Here is a 20,562-nt window from a genome sequence, read left to right on the forward strand (position 1 = left end):
CGGAGGAAACACCGTGCACCTGGCAACCTTGGTTAGCGCGCACTGCGCCCGGCCCGCCACAGGAGTCGCTAGTGCGCGATGAGACAAGGATATCCCTACCGGCTAACCCCTCCCTAACCCGGACGACGCTAGGCCAATTGTGCGTCACCCCACGGACCTCCCGGTCGCGGCCGGTTACGACAGAGCCTGAGCGCGAACCCAGAGTCTCTGGTGGCACAGCTGGCGCTGCAGTACAGCGCCCTTAACCACTGCGCCACCCGGGAGGCCCTGTAACCCCACCCACTTTGTCGAAGCACAGCCCCCACACCACTAGAGGGATATCTTCAATCACCAACTTACCATCCTGAGACAAGGCCAAGTATAGCCCACAAAGATCTCCGCCACGGCACAACCCAAGGAGGGGCACCAACCCAGACAGGAAGATCACATCAGTGACTCAACCCACTCAAGTGACGCACCCCTCCTAGGGACGGGATGAAAGAGCACCAGTAAGCCAGTGACTCAGCCCCTGTAATAGGGTTAGAGGCAGAGAATCCCAGTCAGCAAGGGCGGTTCGTTGCTCCAGAGCCTTTCCGTTCACCTTCACACTCCTGGGCCAGACTACACTCAATCATATGACCCACTGAAGAGATGAGTCTTCAGTAAAGACTTAAAGGTTGAGACCAAGTCTGCGTCTCTCACATGGGTAGGCAGACCATTCCATAAAAATGGAGCTCTATAGGAGAAAGCTCTGCCTCCAGCTGTTTGCTTAGAAATTCTAGGGACAATTAGGAGGCCTGCGTCTTGTGACCGTAGCGTACGTGTAGGTATGTACGGCAGGACCAAATCAGAGAGATAGGTAGGAGCAAGCCCATGTAATGCTTTGCAGGTTAGCAGTAAAACCTTGAAATCAGCCCTTGCCTTGACAGGAAGCCAGTGTAGAGAGGCTAGCACTGGAGTAATATGATCATATGTTTTGGTTCTAGTCAGGATTCTAGCAGCCGTATTTAGCACTAACTGAAGTTAATTTAGTGCTTTATCTGGGTAGCTGGAAAGTAGAGCATTGCAGTAGTCTAACCTAGAAGTAACAAAAGAATGGATACATTTTTCTGCATCATTTTTGGACAGAAAGTTTCTGATTTTTGCAATGTTACGTAGATGGAAAAAAGCTGTCCTTGAAACAGTCTTGATATGTTCGACAAAAGAGAGATCAGGGTCCAGAGTAACGCCGAGGTCCTTCACAGTTTTATTTGAGACGACTGTACAACCATTAAGATTAATTGTCAGATTCAACAGAAGATCTCTTTATTTCTTGGGACCTAGAACAAGCATCTCTGTTTTGTCCGAGTTTAAGAGTAGAACGTTTGCAGCCATCCACTTCCTTATGTCTGAAACACAGGTTTCGAGCGAGGGCAATTTTGGGGCTTCACCATGTTTCATTGAAATGTACAGCTGTGTGTCATCCGCATAGCAGTGAAAGTTAACATTATGTTTTCGAATGACATACCTAAGAGGTAAAATATATAGTGAAAACAATAGTGGTCCAAAAATGGAACCTTGAGGAACACCAAAATGTACAGTTGATTTGTCAGAGGACAAACCATTCACAGAGACAAACTGATATCTTTCCGACAGATAAGATCTAAACCAGGCCAGAACTTGTCTGTGTAGACCAATTTGGGTTTCCAATCTCTCCAAAAGAATGTGGTGATCGATGGTATCAAAAGCAGCACTAAGGTCTAGGAGCTCGAGGACAGATGCAGAGCCTCAGTCTGATGCCATTAAAAGTACTAAAACACTTGAGTGTCTCTCTTGATCCTAGGTCCTGGCAGAGTTGTGCAGAATCAGGACAACTGAGCTTTGAAGGAATACGCAGATTTAAAGAGCAGTCCTTAATTTGCTTTCTAATAATCATATTCTTTTCCTCAAAGAAGTTCATGAATTTATTACTGCTGAAGTGAAAGCCATCCACACTTCGGGAATAGTGCTTTTTAGTTAGCTTTGCGACAGTATCAAAAATACATTTTGGATTATTCTTATTTTCCTCAATTAAGTTGGAAAAATAGGATGATCGAGCAGCAGTAAGGGATCTTCAATGTTGCACGGTACTGTCTTTCCAAGCTAGACGGAAGACTTCCAGTTTGGTGTGGCGCCATTTCCGTTCAAATTTTCTGGAAGCTTGCTTCAGAGCTCGGGTATTTTCTGTATACCAGGGAGCTAGTTTCTTATAAGAAATGTTTTTAGTTTTTAGGGGTGCAACTGCATCTAGGGTATTGCGCAAGGTTAAGTTGAGTTCCTCAGTTAGGTGGTTAACTGATTTTTGTCCTCTAGGAAGGCTCTTCCTAGAACTGGCCGCCCGGCCAAACTGAGCAATCGGGGGAGAAGGGCCTTGGTCAGGGAGGTGACCGAGAAGCCGACTATCATTCTGACTGAGCTACAGAGTTCCTCTGCGGAGATGAGAGAAACTTCCAGAAGGGCAACAATCTCTGCAGCACTCCGCCAATCAGGCTTTCATGGTGGAGTGGCCAGACGGAAGCCACTCCTCAGTAAAAGGCACATGACAGCCCGCTTGGAGTTTGCCAAAAGTGACCTAAAGACTCTCAGACCATGAGAAACAAGATTCTCTGGTCTGATGAAACCAAGATTGAAATCTGGCACCATCCTTACGGTGGTGACAGGCAGGGACTGGGAGACTAGTCAGGATTTAGGGAAAGATGAATGGATCAAATTACAGAGAGATCCTTGATGAAAACCTGCGCGAGAGCGCTCAGGACCTCAGACTGGGGTGAACGTTCACCCTCCAACAGGACAACGACCCTAAGACCAAGTAACGCCCCCCAAAAGCTCTTCAGGTGGCCAGTCTGTAGAGTACAGTAGAATCCAGGGTTTATTTGCCCAGATGTGTAGTGCCCAGATGTGTAGTAAAACTAGATTATTTGTTGGAGCTGTAAACACCGTGGTACGTTCCAAATGGCACCCTATTCTCTATAGTGCATTGATTTTGACCGTTGTACGTTCCAAATGGCACCCTCTTCTCTATAGTGCATTGATTTTGACCAGAGCCCAGTAGGGTTCCAGTCAAAATTAGTATACTATTATCTGTATAGGGAATAGGGGGCCATTTTAGGATGCAGACAGTGTAGTATGAAGTGCCCTTAGTGCAGCAGTTGCCCTCTGGTTGTCTCTTACCCTTTGCCCCATTCTTTACCCTTTGATGGGCCCCAGGTGGCCGGGCCCCTGCCAAGCCAATTGCTGAAATCGAGTTTTACAGATGGACTGTGCATCGTGCTGCCTCGGGGGGTGGGGGGGGTTCTTCTCGGGCACAGCTGAGAGGAGAGGAAAGGAATAGGAGAGGAGAGGGGAGGAGATGACTATGGGAAAAATTCTTACTTCTATCAAAACAATAACCCTTTAGTCTTATCGCTGATGTCAGATAAGATAACAACTGTTCTGTCCTTTACTCTAGAATGGCCAACCACATGTGGCAAACCCGCCATTCCCCCCACCATCCACACCCGCATAGTCAATGGAGAGCCAGCCAACCCCCACTCCTGGCCCTGGCAGGTGTCCATGCAGGTGAGACACTGTCTGTCTAAACTCTATTTAGGGTCATTTAGATCCATCAAACACTGTTATTCTAGAATCAAATCCAAAATGGCTGCCTGGTTGCTAACATGTCTTAGGCATATACCCAGAACCAAGTCACGTGATTATGCATCAGGGAACATCACAAATGTGTCAACTTTTTTACAACAACAAGTGAATTCATTTACTCAACATCTCATCTCTCAAGGGCAATATCACCAATAGGTTTTGAATGAGATTCTCTGTTATCATGATGCAGCTACACTAGTCACAGGGACAAGACTTCTTTCAGATGGGACATGTTTGTTAATTGACATCATCATTACATGGGTCGGATTACACACACACCCTGAAACTGCACACGCGCGCGCACACACACACACACACACACACACACACACACACACACACACACACACACTGCTAATAAAACTTAATGAGAAGGGGCCCTTCAACTCAACCCCATCATTATTTAAAACAACTTTGATTATATCAGAGGCATCGTCGTACACTATGCTTGTTTGTGCGTGTGGGTGGTTGTGTGTTTGCGCACTGTCTGTCCCACAGATTTGGCCTTTAGAAGACAAATAGGCACGACTGGCTCACTATTGATGGAATAGTTCAAACAAATGACATATTGGTTTCCTTGCCCTGTGAGCAGTCTAGGGACATGGCCCATAGCATGGATTGCTATCGTACCTTGTCCGTAGACTGCTTACAGGCTAAGGAAACCAACATGTCATTGAATAATTTGGGTGATCTATCACTTTAAAAGCTGATGTTTTATTTTACCCAGGTTTGGCCTAGCAGTCAGGAGACGCCCAAGTTCTTCCACACCTGCGGAGGAACTCTCATCCATAAGAACTGGGTTATGACAGCTGCCCATTGCTTCATACGGTGAATGAACTACAGGCTGAGTCCCAAATGGCACCCTATTTAGGGCACTACTTTTGACCAGGACCTATAGGGAATAGGGTGCCATTTGAGACGCATAGGCCCTGGTCAAAAGTAGTGAAATATATAGGGGAAAAGGGTGCCATTTAGGACGTAGACACAGAGGCAGAATTACTAGAACAGACATTCTCATTCAAGTCAATGGTCCATTCCGTGTTGGGCGGTAATTCTATTCCTATAAATGTGCACTCCCCTCAACTGTGTCACAGGTACATATCACCGTACATGTAGGCCAGCATGTCTCTATGGTGTGCACAAAACAAGACAATTTTGGCATACATTTTTACCTTTTGAGATTTTAAAATGTACCTTTTACATTTGATTGAGCTGACACAGTGGTGTGAAATGTACCCAATGGTCATACTTAAGTAAATGTAAAGATAACTTAATAGAAAATTACTCAAGTAAAAGTGAAAGTCACCCAGTAAAATACTACCTGAGTAAAAGTCTAAAAGTATTTGGTTTTAAATGTACTTAAGTATCAAAAGTAAATGTAATTGCTAAAATATATTTAAGTATCAAAAGAAAAAGTAAAAGTATTAAATCATTTTACATTCCTAATATTAAGCACACTACAAAACTCAGACATAATTTACAAATGGAGCATTTGTGTTTAGTGAGTCTGCCAGATAAGAGGCAGTAGTGATGACCAGGGATGTTTTCTTGATGTTCTTGAATTGGAAAATGTTCCTACCCTGCTGCTAAGCATTCGGAATGTAACAAGTACTTGTGGGTGTCAAGGAAAATGTATAGATTAAAAAGTACATTATTTTCTTTAGGAATGTAGTGGAGTAAAACTAAAAGTTGTCAAAAAAATCTATACTAAAGGTACAGCTACCCCAAAAAAACGACTTAAGTAGTACTTGGGACTTGTACTTTACACCACTGAGCTGACATTACGTAATATTGTTCTGTGTCATGTGAAGTAAACAAAACAGAAAAGTATTTTTAGACCATGAAAGTTGAGAAAATGTCCCTCCCTGTGTCTGGAGCCTATTATCGTAATGCAGACAGGCAGTTCTTTGGGACGCCTATGCCTCTGTCTGTCACAACCATTACCAAGGTCCTTATCTAAGACTTGTTACAGGGCTGGTGCTGGGTCTTGTTAGTCCAATTAATGTCTCCAACTGTGTATAATGACCCACAGAGTTAATTCTGCCCTGTCACAGAGAACCATGCTGATAGATAGGAATTGATGGTATGCTGCTATTGCCAGCGAACTCTGTACACTGTAGGTTTTTCTGTCGGTTGGTGGTTGGTTTTGTACATAGAAATAGATCCTTTAAAGTGTATATTCCCAAGTCAAATCATTCAATTTCTATGATGTAGTTATGGGTGGTTATGTTAAGGAGGATGTCTGCATCAGTGTGTGTGTTTATACAATGAGTGCACTAAACATTAGGATCTATGTGACTCGCACTCTCTGCAGGTACGCTGACGAGCTCCAGCGCTGGAAAATGTGCCTGGGCAAACACAACCTGACGTTCACAGAAGACACGGAGCGCTGCTTCGGCGTGACGGGCATCTACCGCCACGAGGGCTTCAAGTACCCCACGTTGCCCACGGTGGAGTTCGACATCGCCCTCGTCAGGCTGGGTGGGGAAGTGACCCCCAGCGATCAGATCTCCTACTCCTGCCTGCCCTCCCTGGAGGAGGTTCTGGAGGGGGGCAAGAAGTGTTACGCCACCGGCTGGGGAGATGAGTCTGGTGAGGGGTTTGGGACGTCCACGATTTCCTGTGACCTCTTTTGTCTCATGAGTATTTGGATGCGTCCCAAATTCCACCCTATTCCCTATATAGAGCCCTATGGGCCCTGGTCAAAAGTAGCACACTGCATAGGGAATAGGGTGCCATTTGGGACACAGGCGTTGTGTAGTGAACACACAATCAATGTTATGCCATCGGCTGTGGAGATGAAGACTGGTGAGGGCTTGAGATGTTTTGTGATGTCTGCCATTTATTGTGACTCCTATTGGAGGACACCATGATATTGGAGGGGTAGCCCAGACCAGCGCCTATCAACCCAACACCTTATGCTGTGATCCAAATCTCTTGACGAGGTTGCTAGGGGTTGGGTTAAGGGTGCTACAATATGCATTGTGTAGATACAGTGCCTTGCGAAAGTATTTGGCCCCCTTGAACTTTGCGACCTTTTGCCACATTTCAGGCTTCAAACATATAGATATAAAACTGTATTTTTTTGTGAAGAATCAACAACAAGTGGGACACAATCATGAAGTGGAACGACATTTATTGGATATTTCAAACTTTTTTAACAAATCAAAAACTGAAAAATTGGGCGTGCAAAATTATTCAGCCCCTTTAAATTAATACTTTGTAGCGCCACCTTTTGCTGCGATTACAGCTGTAAGTCGCTTGGGGTATGTCTCTATCAGTTTTGCACATCGAGAGACTGAATTTTTTTCCCATTCCTCCTTGCAAAACAGCTCGAGCTCAGTGAGGTTGGATGGAGAGCATTTGTGAACAGCAGTTTTCAGTTCTTTCCACAGATTCTCGATTGGATTCAGGTCTGGACTTTGACTTGGCCATTCTAACACCTGGATATGTTTATTTTTGAACCATTCCATTGTAGATTTTGCTTTATGTTTTGGATCATTGTCTTGTTGGAAGACAAATCTCCGTCCCAGTCTCAGGTCTTTTGCAGACTCCATCAGGTTTTCTTCCAGAATGGTCCTGTATTTGGCTCCATCCATCTTCCCATCAATTTTAACCATCTTCCCTGTCCCTGCTGAAGAAAAGCAGGCCCAAAACATGATGCTGCCACCACCATGTTTGACAGTGGGGATGGTGTGTTGCTGTGTTGCTTTTACGCCAAACATAACGTTTTGCATTGTTGCCAAAAAGTTCAATTTTGGTTTCATCTGACCAGAGCACCTTCTTCCACATGTTTGGTGTGTCTCCCAGGTGGCTTGTGGCAAACTTTAAACAACACTTTTTATGGATATCTTTAAGAAATGTCTTTCTTCTTGCCACTCTTCCATAAAGGCCAGATTTGTGCAATATACGACTGATTGTTGTCCTATGGACAGAGTCTCCCACCTCAGCTGTAGATCTCTGCAGTTCATCCAGAGTGATCATGGGCCTCTTGGCTGCATCTCTGATCAGTCTTCTCCTTGTATGAGCTGAAAGTTTAGAGGGACGGCCAGGTCTTGGTAGATTTGCAGTGGTCTGATACTCCTTCCATTTCAATATTATCGCTTGCACAGTGCTCCTTGGGATGTTTAAAGCTTGGGAAATCGTTTTGTATCCAAATACGGCTTTAAACTTCTTCACAACAGTATCTCGGACCTGCCTGGTGTGTTCCTTGTTCTTCATGATGCTCTCTGTGCTTTTAACGGACCTCTGAGACTATCACAGTGCAGGTGCATTTATACGGAGACTTGATTACACACAGGTGGATTGTATTTATCATCATTAGTCATTTAGGTCAACATTGGATCATTCAGAGATCCTCACTGAACTTCTGAGAGAGTTTGCTGCACTGAAAGTAAAGGGGCTGAATAATTTTGCACGCCCAATTTTTCAGTTTTTGATTTGTTAAATAAGTTTGAAATATCCAATAAATGTCGTTCCACTTCATGATTGTGTCCCACTTGTTGTTGATTCTTCACAAAAAAATACAGTTTTATATCTTTATGTTTGAAGCCTGAAATGTGGCAAAAGATCGCAAAGTTCAAGGGGACCGAATACTTTCGCAAGGCACTGTAAGTGGGATACAGTCAGAGCAAGATATTAGGATTGTGACCTAATTTTGCTGTCAGAAAAAAACATATGACTCTTCCCTTCCACAAATATATACAAGCAGGTACAAGTTACAACAAAATACAACAATCCATCCAACCACCATAACTCATTCCTTGACCAGTTTTCCTATTTCCATACTGCCAATCCTGGTTCCAGTTCTTCCGGTGCTTTCACCCCCTCTGTTGGTTAACAATTGAAAATACATCCACTGAATTTCAACGTTGATCTCGCTGTACGCGTCTTTGGCTGCGTTCACACAGGCAGCCCAATTCTGTTCTTTTTTTGGTTCACTAATTGGTCTTTTGACCAATCACATCAGATCTTTTCAAATCAGCTCTTTTTCAGAGCTGATCTGATACCAACTAGTGAAAAAAAGATCGCAATTGGGCTGCCTGTGTAAACACAGCCTTTGTTTTCTATGAAAAAGCATCTAAAAAGGATTAGTCGAAAATAAATGTCAAGCACTATCAGTTGATAACAATAAATTAACTGGAGCAACTCATTTATTTTTAATCAGGAGATTCCATGAATACCAAAGTAGCTGAGGACCAAACAATAAATTAACCAGTTATATATTTTTTAATCAGGTGATTCCATGAATACCAAAGTATCTGAGGACCAAACAATAAATTAACCAGTTCTATCTTTTTTAATCAGGTGATTCCATGAATGCCAAAGTGGCTGAGGACCAAACAATAAATTAACCGGTTCTATCTTTTTTAATCAGGTGATTCCATGAATGCCAAAGTGGCTGAGGACCAAACAATAAATTAACCGGTTCTATCTTTTTTAATCAGGTGATTCCATGAATGCCAAAGTGGCTGAGGACCAAACAATAAATTAACCGGTTCTATCTTTTTTAATCAGGTGATTCCATGAATGCCAAAGTGGCTGAGACCCTGAACCAGGTGGCCCTGCCGGTGGTGCCCTTCAACACCTGTAAGAAGCTGGACTACTGGTGGTTCCAGGTCAAGACCTCCATGATCTGCATGGGCTACACCTTGCCTGACGAGCTCAAGTCTGTCTGTCAGGTACTCAAGTGGGATATATACCCGCATAATATTATACTGTATAATGCAAAAAATTATCCATTGACTTATGCAGTGTTTACATGATACAAAAAAACTATTTGATTAATTTTGTCATGGTTGTGTTGATGATGTCATCAATATGAAGTGCTGTTGACCATCGCCATGTGACACAGGGGGATTCAGGTGGTCCCCTGGTGTGCCAGGACTCTGCCAACGCTCCCTGGGAGGTGCACGGCATCACCAGCTTTGGTCCCAATGGCTGCATCATGGACAAGAAACCCTCTGTGTTCACCCGTGCCTCGGCCTACATCCCCTGGATGGAGAATGTCATCCGCAGGGACATGTACAAACAGCACAGTAGGTTATTTAACCTTTATTTAACTAGGCAAGTCAGTTAGGAACAAATTCTTATTTACAATGACATCCTACCCCAGCCAAACCCTAACCTGGACGACGATTGGCCAATTGTGCGCCGCCCAATGGGACTCCCAATCACGGCCGGTTGTGATACAGCCTGGAATCAAACCAGGCTCTGTAGTGACACCTCTAGCACTGAGATGCAGTGCCTGCGACTGCACTGCCACTCGAGAACTGGTTCCAACCGGTCTAAATCGGTTTCTAATATCAAGCTTTTTGGTTGATTTGGAGTGGCGTGACATCTTTTTTTTCCTGCTCCTCTCTCGCTCTTTCTCTCTCTCTCTCTCCGACTCCCCTCTTTCTCTCTCTTTCCCTCTCTCTCTTTCCGACTCCCCTCTTTCTCTCTTTGTCCCTTCCTGTCCTCCCTTCAACTTACTTCCCATCCCCTCTCCTCCTCTCTTTGTAGCATCTGGCTGCGGCGGGCCAAAGGACATGGCTGGCGAGAGCGGCGTGTTGTCCAGCACCCGGGCTGTGGGCACCCGGGCAGCTACAGTAACGGTGCCCACTGCCAGTGGCACATCAAGGTGCCCGACGGTAAACTGGTCCACCTGCACTTCCACAACTTCTCCCTGGAGGACACCCAGCTGTGTCTCAACGACAAGGTCACCATCAACGACAGCTTAGCCAGCCTAGGTAGTACAGCCGTATGTAAGGGTCTTTGGTGTGTGTGGGAGGAGGGGGGGTAGGTGATATGTGCGTGAGCACACACACCCTGTCTGACGATTAATTTGCGGGGTCACTTGTGTCTGATAAATGAGATTACTGTGTGCGTTATTGTGTCTCACCTCAAACACGTCAATGTCATTACTTTCCAATATGATTAAGAGTAAATGACATTTCAGAGTCAAGTTGTTTGCTCTGGCAGCCGTACAACTGACTGGAAGGCAAGATGAAACACTGTGACAAGAAAGCTGTAACAGAGAATGCTCTTGTCTCTTCAACAACTGATATGCTTTGTCAGCCAGGACACGTATTGATGGACTTGATAATAGGGTAGTTGAATATCATTAATCACAGTAGACAGATTACTGTCGTTATCATAATGACAGTTGTAGATTAAGGCCCAGGAGACATTGTTTGCACAAAAAGATTCCGCCAACAATGTTTGATTAGCCTTTGAAACCCTTGATTTGTCTCATATCAGGAGAAAGATCTTGCTTCTCTCTATCCTGTCAGTACATATGAAGGAGAGGAGACCAATTAAGGGATGCACTGCATGCCTCCTTATGACCCCTTAATGCATCTTTATAACCTCACCACGTCACCTTATAACCTCCTTATGTCTCCTTTGTAGGTACCTACTGCAGTCACATTCCCCCTCAGGACCTAGTGAGTATCGGTGACAGACTGAGCCTCTATTTCACCTCCAACAACAAGGTGGTGGACACCGGCTTCAGGGCCACTTGGAAGGCTCTGGACCCCAGCCAGGGTGAGTGGAGCTGGGCTTCAGGGCCACCTGGAAGGCTGTGGACCCCAGCCAGGATGAGTGGAGCTGGGCTTCAGGGCCTCCTGGAAGGCTGTGGACCCCAGCCAGGGTGAGTGGAGCTGGGCTTCAGGGCCACCTGGAAGGCTGTGGACCCCAGCCAGGGTGAGTGGAGCTGGGCTTCAGGGCCACCTGGAAGGCTGTGGACCCCAGCCAGGGTGAGTGGAGCTGGGCTTCAGGGCCTCCTGGAAGGCTCTGGACCCCAGCCAGAGTGAGTGGAGCTGGGCTTCAGGGCCACCTGGAAGGCTGTGGACCCCAGCCAGGGTGAGTGGAGCTGGGCTTCAGGGCCTCCTGGAAGGCTCTGGACCCCAGCCAGGGTGAGTGGAGTTGGGCTTCAGGGCCTCCTGGAAGGCTCTGGACCCCAGCCAAGGTGAGTGGAGCTGGGTGAATGGACAGACGTTCCTTGTGGAAGAAGCCTCTAAGCACAGTTCTAGGATCAGCACCATTAGCAACAGTCCTAATGTGAACATTCACCATACGGGCCATGGCGGAATACATATCTGACTTCAGATCACTGCTTAGGCGCACCTTCAGTTTCACCACTAAGCCTAACAACAAACATTTTTACCCCCTTTTTCTCCCCAATTTCGTAGTATCCAATTATTAGTAGTTACTATCTTGTCTCATCGCTGACAACTCCCGTACAGGCTCGGGAGAGACGAAGGTCGAAAGTCATGCGTCCGCCGAAACACAACCCAACCAAGCCGCACTGCTTCTTAACACAGTGCGCATCCAACCCGGAAGCCAGTCGCACCAATGTGTCGGAGGAAACACTGTGCACCTGGCGACCCTGGTTAGTGCGCACTGCACCCGGCCCGCCACAGGAGTCGCTGGTGCGCGATGAGACAAGGATATCCCTACCGGCCAAACCCTCCCTAACCCGGACGACGCTAGGCCAATTGTGCGTCGCCCCACGGACCTCCCAGTCTCTGGTGGCACAGCTAGCGCTGTGATGCAGTGCCCTAGACCACTGCGCCACCTGGGAGGCCAGCCTAACATTCTTATGGATTTACACAAAGTCTTTACACACAGACTCTCCCCACCCTCCTCTCTCCCACTTCCTCCTACAGCTTCATGTGGAGGTGTCTTCAGCAGTGAGCAGGGAGAACTCACCTCTCCCAACTGGCCTAACAACTACCTAGACCAGGCTGTGTGTACCTGGCGTATCTCCATCCCCTCAGCTTCGAACATCCACATTGTCTTCACCCATTTTGAGGTGCAGGCCGTGAACCAGCTGGGACAGTGTGTGGACTACGTGGAGATCTACGGTGGAGCAGGGTTGACCTCACAAGGTTGGTACCATAGCGATAACACTATAGAGATGCCATTGAAGTATAATTCATAGAGGATATTTTGTTGGATTTCTGCGAACTGCTGTGGATTCAAGTTACAAATTGTAATTTTTTCAAGGGTGCATTACTTTGATCAATGTAACTAAGTACAGTATATGTGATAAATCTACATTACTTCAATAATACTTTTCTTGTTTGTGATTTTTTACCTGTGCAGATCGCTTCTGTGGCTTTGCGCCGCCCGCTGAGGTTACTGTCGTCGGCAACACGGCTGTGGTCCGTTTCCTCAGCAACAAAGCCAATGTGGAGAAGGGTTTCCGTGGTTACTGGACCACTGATCCCAACTTGTTCCCCACTCTGCCTCCCCCTCCCGCTAACCCATGGGACAACATCACTATCAGTAAGTACAACCGCTGGTTAACCACAGATCGAGGATCAGATTACCCTGACGCAAATCCTAACATGAACCATTAGGGGGAATAAAAATATCTGACCTTAGATCTGTGGCAAATGCAGATTGAAGACCATTTTACTGAGAATGTGTTTTTCTATGATTGTGTTTTGCTTTTCGTGTATTGATGTGAATATTGATGTGTGTATTGATGTGTATACAGGGCTCATCTGTAAAAGTGACCTTGGTCTCAGCATGACTCTCTGTCAAAACTAAACTAAAAATGGCCAACTTCTATCTTCTCATGGGAAGTTCATCTGGACAACTGCTATGTTTACCACAGAGACATTGTCTCTAGGTACATCAATTGGAGCCTTGCCAGCTCAACCAGACTTCAGTTATAAGTGGCTATCCCTTTCCAACAGCACGGTGACATTTCCCACTGACTGACACTTTGAAAAGACTTTCATGAGTACCTTTTTATTAACTGTATATTGACCTGTCTCTCTTCTTCCTATAGGCTGGCCTGAGACGTGTGGCAGCCCTGCTGTACCCCCCAGTAGTGCCACCTTGAGAGTGGTCAACGGGGTAGAGGCTGTGCCCCACTCCTGGCCCTGGCAAGTCTCCATGCAGGTGAGGCCTGGGTATGTGCAGGACTTATTTGCAACTAGTGCCTACATGCATGTGTGGGCGTGTAATCATGTATGTTGATGAATCTCTCTCTCTTCAGGCCAGTCCGTTTAATCCCATCCCCTACATGCATGGCTGTGGAGGCTCCCTGATCCACAAGCAATGGGTCCTGACGGCCGCTCACTGCTTCATGGCGTAAGCACATACACACACACACACACACCTCACATTAACACATTATTCTATCCAATCCCAAAATGTTCGTAATAATAGAAACTCCCTTTAACTTTCTAACCTTAACCAAAAATCCCTTCTCCACCGACCCCATCCAGGCCTCTGGGTAACCCCACCTATTGGCGCATGTGTCTGGGTAAACACCACATGAACTCATCCCGGGACCTCCCTTCCCATGAGGCCTGCTACAAGGTGAACAGCATTTGAATGTTTATTTATTGAGATATAAAAGCTTGTAATATCTAAGTATAAACTGGAATATGATATCTCTCTTTCTGTATTATTATTGATGGTTTTTTATCTCCTTCATTTTTATTGATTTACTGTAAAGTAGGTGGCGATGTTTTTCTTTCTTCTTCTAAATAAAGTTTCATTTGATTTTTGATTTCTTTGACTCCAGGTGGACGGCATCATCAGGCACAAGGGCTTCGTGTACGAGCAGGACAAGACGGACATCACTAACGACATCGCCCTGGTGCATTTGAGCTCTGAAGTCAACATGACCAGGGAGATTAGTCCCGTGTGTCTGCCGGCGCTCGGCGCCCTGATGCCTGCTGGGAAACCCTGCTACGTCACGGGGTGGGGCGACGAGAAAGGTATGTTTTTTTTATGGTTTTAAGGAATAGTAGTTCATCAATAGGCACACTCGTAGGTGCACATACAGACACACACCCTGGCAATTCAGATACATGACACACCACTTCAAATACACATTTGAAAATACACCATTTAAATACACGGCACATATTGCATAGCAATACCTACCTCTGCTGAGACTAAACATTTAACTATTTTATGATGCTATAACATCAGCAGCCCCAAAGAACCTCTCCTCAAACTGACATTGATAGCTCCACCCATCTCACCAAGCTCAGGGCATTCAAATCAAATCAAGATCAAAGTTTATTTGTCACGTGCGCTGAATATAACAGGTGAAATGCTTACTTACAGGCTCTAACCAATAGGGCAAAAAAGGTATTAGGTGAACAATCGGTAGGTAAAGAAATAAAACAACAGTAAAAAGACAGGCTGTATACAGTAGTGAGGCTATAAAAGTAGTGAGGCTACATACAGACACCGGTTAGTCAGGCTGATTGAGGTAGTCTGTACATGTAGATATTGTTAAAGTGACTATGCATATATGATGAACAGAGAGTAGCAGTAGCGTAAAAGAGGGGTTGACAGGTGGTGGGTGGGACACAATGCAGATAGCCCGGTTAGCCAATGTGCGGGAGCACTGGTTGGTCGGCCCAATTGAAGTAGTAAGTACATGAATGTATAGTTAAAGTGACTGTGCATATATGATAAACAGAGAGTAGCAGCAGTGTAAAAGAAGGGTTGGGGGGGCACACAATGCAAATAGTCCAGGTAGCCATTTGATTACCTGTTCAGGAGTCTTATGGCTTGGGGATAAACACTGTTGAGAAGCCTTTTTGTCCTAGACTTGGCACTCCGGTACCGCTTGCCATGCGGTAGAGAGAACAGTCTATGACTGGGGTGGCTGGGGTCTTTGACAATTTTTAGGGCCTTCCTCTGACACCGCCTGGTGTAGAGGTCCTGGGTGGCAGGCAGCTTAGCCCTAGTGATGTACTGGGCCGTACGCACTACCCTCCATAAGGCCTTGCGGTCAGAGGCCGAGCAATTGCCATACCAGGCAGTAATGCAACCAGTGCCCTCGATGTTGCAGCTGTAGAACCTTTTGAGCATCTCAGGACCCATGCCAAATCTTTTTAGTTTCCTGAGGGGGAATAAGCCTTGTCGTGCCCTCTTCATGACTGTCTTGTGTTTGCACCATTCTAGTTTGTTGTTGATGTGGACACCAAGGAACTTGAAGCTCTCAACCTGCTCCACTACAGCCCTGTCGTTGAGAATGGGGGCGTGCTCGGTCCTCCTTTTCCTGTAGTCCACAATAATCTCCTTAGTCTTGGTTAGGTTGAGGGATAGGTTGTTATTCTGGCACCACCCGGCCAGGTCTCTGACTTCCTCCCTATAGGCTGTCTCGTCGTTGTCGGTGATCAGGCCTACCACTGTTGTGTCATCTGCAAACTTAATGATGGTGTTGGAGTCATAGCTGGCCATGCAGTCGTGGGTGAACAGGGGGTACAGGAAGGGACTGAGCACGTACCCCTGGGGAGCTCCAGTGTTGAGGATCAGCGTGGCAGATGTGTTGCTACCTACCCTCACCACCTGGGGGGGAGGGGCCTGTCAGGAAGTCCAGGATCCAGTTGCAGAGGGAGGTGTTTAGTCCCAGGTGTTGAACGCTGAGCTTTAGTCAATTAATAGATTTCCTCGCCTAGGAGGGATTATAAGCAGGCTACAATATTAATGCAAAGCCTGGTGTTGGCTGACTGGGTGTGTCATGTTCTTTTCAGGGCTGATAAAGTTTTCATGAGGCCAGGTGGCACTCCACAGCATTGACACCACGTATAGAGTCTGAATCAATTCAGCACACTATTGACACCACGTATAGAGTCTGAATCAACTCAGCACACTATTGACACCACGTATAGAGTCTGAGTCAACTCAGCACACTATTGACACCACGTATAGAGTCTGAATCAACTCAGCACTGCAGCAGATGACCCCAGAGAGAGACAAAGAAAGCACTCAACCACTCACACAGTGACAAGGCAGTGACACACACAATGCTATATCCGACTCTAACATCTTCTGTTCTGTATCTATCTGCGCTCCCATTGACTCTCAGTGATTACTCTAGTATAGGACTATAACATAGCTAGTAGACATACTGGATATCCATACATTAGTCATGTATAGAGATACAAGGAGGAGTGATATGTTAAGGCTATTCACATCGGGTTCAATGAGGATAGCGAGGCTTGCAAGCTAAGAAGCTAGCTAGCATGGCGACCATGTGATCATGTCCATGTTGAATTAGACAGCAGTTGTAATGGTCATTATAGACATTTGCATGGGGAACATTACATGGGCATGACTATCTCGCCACTCCCCTAACTTGCCGGCCCTCCCCCTTCCTCCCATCTCTCTCTCTCCAGGTAGCCTCTTCCCTGTTGTATCTAAGAAGTTGAACCAGGCAGCCCTGCCCATCGTCCCATTCGCCACCTGCAGTAAGCCAGCCTACTGGTGGGACACCCTGAGACCCTCTATGATCTGTGCCGGATACGAGTCTCCAGACGAGCTCAAGTCAGCCTGCCAGGTAGACTACGGACCCCTACCCAGCTACAGTGCCTCGTTTTGGGCAAGGGGAGGAACCGAAAGAGCCTGGTGGTACAACCTATTATCCAGAGAGTGGCTCGTTTTGCGCTAGGAGAGGTTGGGAGAAGGCCTGGTTGTTCAACCTAACTAACCAGCTTTAGTGCTTAGTTTTGGGGGAGGTTACGGGGGTTGGCTGGTTGTATCACCTTGGCTTCGACCGAGACCAAGTGGCTTGTTGTTATATTACACAATGATAATACAGTCCGGTGGTTTCTCCTGATTGGAATGCATTATGTAACACAGCACATAGCATTTGTTTGTGATCAGTCAGCCTTGATAATGGTTTAATTAGTTTGTTGTTGTGGTGGGACAGAGGACAAAGAGCATAGGAACTACATAGTTGTCTGTCATAATGAGGTCCATATGAATGACAGCAGTGTGAGTCTTTGACCTCCACGTGCTGCTATGTATTTTACCCAGCAGCTCTTGTGCTACTCTCAGTGTTGTTCTTTCCCTCTGTAGTGTGTTTACCGTATAGCCTTAGTAGCCTGAGTACGTTGAGTACGTGTGCTTCCTATCCTATGATGTGAATTAATGTCTGAAAATAATTCACTAGCGATTATTTTAGTTGTCATCTATAATTACATTAAAATGTTCACTCTCCTTTCTCCTCATCCTCTCTCCTCTCCTCATCCTCTCTCCTCTCCTCATCCTCTCTCCATCCTATCTCCTCTCCTCATCCTCTCTCCTCTCCTCCTCTGCAGGGTGACTCAGGTGGACCCTTCGCCTGCCAACCCTCAGCCTCAGACCCTTGGGAGGTCCACGGCATCGTCAGCTTTGGCGCCTTCGGCTGTATCAAGGACAAGAAACCCTCTGTGTTCACCAGAGTGTCCTCCTTCAACGACTGGATCGGTGATAACATGAAGAGGTTCATCTATGAGAAGTCGCTAAACTAAAGCGAAATCACTGATCTCAGAACTGTTGGGGGATGTTGATTTAGTTGCTACCTAACCACAGATCTAGGATCAGATTATAATGACTCATCTCAAAACTGTTTTGACAGGTTGGATAGTGTGGGTTGGAGTTGGAACCTAACCACAGAGCTATGATCAGATTAGTTTAACCTGACGCATAACATGATCTATTAGGTAGGTGGGAAATGATCCGATCCTGTTAGGGCAGATTGATCCTACCGTCTACACTCATTAAGGTTTAACACTACAGTATTTATACACTGCAGGCCCCAAGAGGTTTCATCATATATTTGAGTCATTTAGCAGATGCTCTTACCCAGTGTGACTTAAAGGAGCAATTAGGGTTAAGTGCCTTGCTCATGGGCACATCGGCTGATACAGTATTTCACCTAGTCGGCTCGGGGTTTCAAACCTGGCCCAATGCTCTTAGCCGCCAGGCTACCTGCCACTCCAGTAGGGAGGTCTAATACACTGCAGCACCACAGTACCTTATGGACATTAGGATTATACTGTGTATACCAGTACAGATGATTGAGGGAATACTTTTCGCATAATGTCTGCATATCAAACTCCTATTCTCACCATGTAGAAATATTGTAAGTAATGTGATCATGATTCATGTTGCAATTGCTTCCATTATGGATCTTTGAATAAAATCCTTATTTTGAATATTTTCTCACTTCTGGAACAGTAATGTGATTCTACATATTACCTCACAAGGATTATAAAATCCCCCTTTCCTCCCCAGCCTTAGTATACTGTCATCCATTCTCCCTTCTGACTCAGCCAAATCCTACAGGCAGACTCTTCAAAATGATATTCCTTTAGTCACATGACCCATCCGCTCAGCCAATGAGAGCGCGGGGCTCAGATTTCAGCCCAGGAGGAGACAGCCAGCCACTAATCTGTGTTTCAGAACAGGGGGTTGTAAAACAAGGAATCTCCTGTGTAGACTGGAGTCTTTACCCATTGTTCCACACTCTACCTTGGATTATTTTTGCTGTTGATTGGGGACTTTTGGATGGCACTAGTCTGGGTGAAAGGGTTTGCCAGTTTTGGGCAAGGTTTAGGCGGTGTGTATCCGGGACAGGAGTGAAGACAGGGAGAAGAAGGAGGGAGGATAGTCATTTTTCTTCATCCTTCTTTTCTGCAGACTGCAGGCATTTCCCTGAGAGAATGGGGGCAGGAGCGCTCACCATCTGTGTAAGTAGCTACAAAGCCTTTTTCCTCAGCCGACCCGGCTGGCAGGCACAGGGGCTTCTATCTCGGTGGCAAGGCGCTTTATGGCTGTATAACGGGACACTCTTACAGTTCACTCAGCCATAGGCAGCACACTCTTTTGTGTGTGTGTGTGTGTGTGTGTGTGTGTGACAGCGAGAGTTGGCTTTTACATCGGTCTGGGCACAGAGAGAGTCTTTTTAAAATGTCTTCTAGCTGTCACAGTTCTGCAGTCTGTTTCTTGCTGGCACTGAAACACTGTCCTCTCGCTCTACATCTCCCTCCACCTTCAAAATAACTTTATTTAGGTTACTGAACACAAACACGCATCAGAGTAACAGGGACAAGACGTGTTTACTGAAAGTGAAGAACGTTCTCCAGCACTGTGTGTGTTCAGTAGGTAGACCAAGCTTTTCTCTCCCTGGTAACTCTTACTCGACATCACGTAATTCTGAGTCAGACTTCCCTAATGGGCTACAACACATAAACCCAGTAGAGATGGCATCATGGCAGCATGACTAGAACAGTGCTACCTTAATGCTAACTAACTCTATCTGAGTCCATGTTCCTTAGCAATGATCCAGTGACTCAGTTTTTAAAAGGGAATCTGTAATGAAAGCCGTTATGACAAACTCTTTAAAAAATATCCATCTCACACAAGGAACATTTGAGCAATATTATGAGTAAACCCTAGTCCATTCCCTCTATAGTCTCAGGATTACTTGCCTTATAAGGACAACAACTACCCCATAGTATGAAGACTGTGATACAAGCTAGTCACTACTTCAGACTTCTAGTTGAGCAGCAGTTGTTACTGCTAGGACTGTTTTTCCTGTGGTGCTGCCATACCAGTTGCTCCTACGGTCACCCACATTGGGAGAGACAAAGAGGGGGAGGGAATAAGAGGAAGCATGCTAGGGCATGCTATCCCCCTCTGTGAGTCAGTTAAGGAGGCGGCCAAACTTCTGTGTGGTCTAAAATCACCATACAATTGATTTATTCCCAAAAAGCTGTGTAAATGAGAATAGGCTCTCGCATCCCATCTAGACACTTAGGAGTGATGGTGGACTTCAAAAGAAGTATGCTTTGTCAAGTTCACAAGTAGTTGAAGAGTGTATGGACTACTCTCTTCAACACTCAACAGTTGCTACAAATGTAGGATCTTAATTTGAGCCAGCTTGCTACAGCAGGAAAATAATCCTGCAGCAACAGGAAATGTGAATTATTATGTGGATTATAATTCATGGACATTTTTGTAGGGGTTGACCTTCCCTTACGAAAGATCTATCAAGTCTGAAATTTCGGGGTGAAAATTACAAACTTCAGAAATCTTTTAAAACCTCAAATGCACGACATGTTTTAAATTTCCTTAAATTATCCTGCAACAGGGTGATCAAATTAACATCCTTCATCTGTACTGTCACGGCCCTCC

General features: G+C 45.8%; 2 protein-coding genes across 11 annotated transcripts in view; both read left to right on the forward strand.

The window, feature by feature from the left end:
- zgc:154142 (CUB and Tryp_SPc domain-containing protein) overlaps nt 1–18,579 on the forward strand; it is a 41,961-nt gene extending 23,382 nt beyond the window's left edge. Inside the window, 16 exon segments of the mRNA XM_090187702.1 lie at nt 3,446–3,555; nt 4,361–4,461; nt 5,948–6,225; nt 9,151–9,314; nt 9,488–9,671; nt 10,138–10,199; nt 10,202–10,364; nt 11,026–11,160; nt 12,285–12,506; nt 12,724–12,906; nt 13,418–13,530; nt 13,628–13,722; nt 13,860–13,953; nt 14,162–14,357; nt 16,779–16,939; nt 17,703–18,579. Of these exon segments, the coding sequence (XP_090043828.1) occupies nt 3,446–3,555; nt 4,361–4,461; nt 5,948–6,225; nt 9,151–9,314; nt 9,488–9,671; nt 10,138–10,199; nt 10,202–10,364; nt 11,026–11,160; nt 12,285–12,506; nt 12,724–12,906; nt 13,418–13,530; nt 13,628–13,722; nt 13,860–13,953; nt 14,162–14,357; nt 16,779–16,939; nt 17,703–17,894 (2,453 nt within the window). The 3' untranslated portion in view covers nt 17,895–18,579.
- Nucleotides 18,580–18,765: 186 nt separating this feature from the next.
- Nucleotides 18,766–20,562, forward strand: part of LOC110498641 (protein FAM13A) — a 76,796-nt gene continuing 74,999 nt past the window's right edge. For 8 of the 10 annotated variants that reach the window (XM_090187703.1, XM_090187705.1, XM_090187704.1 and 5 more), the window contains exon 1: nt 18,766–19,115. In XM_090187703.1, coding sequence (XP_090043829.1) covers nt 19,089–19,115 — 27 coding nt within the window. In that variant the 5' untranslated portion in view covers nt 18,766–19,088. The remainder of the gene's footprint in view (nt 19,116–20,562) is intronic. The other 2 variants (XM_090187715.1, XM_090187714.1) reach the window with 2 other exon arrangements.

The sequence above is a fragment of the Oncorhynchus mykiss genome, chromosome 10, assembly GCF_057628025.1.
Source record: "Oncorhynchus mykiss isolate SJ-2025 chromosome 10, ASM5762802v1, whole genome shotgun sequence".
NCBI classification, from domain to species: Eukaryota; Metazoa; Chordata; class Actinopteri; order Salmoniformes; family Salmonidae; genus Oncorhynchus; species Oncorhynchus mykiss.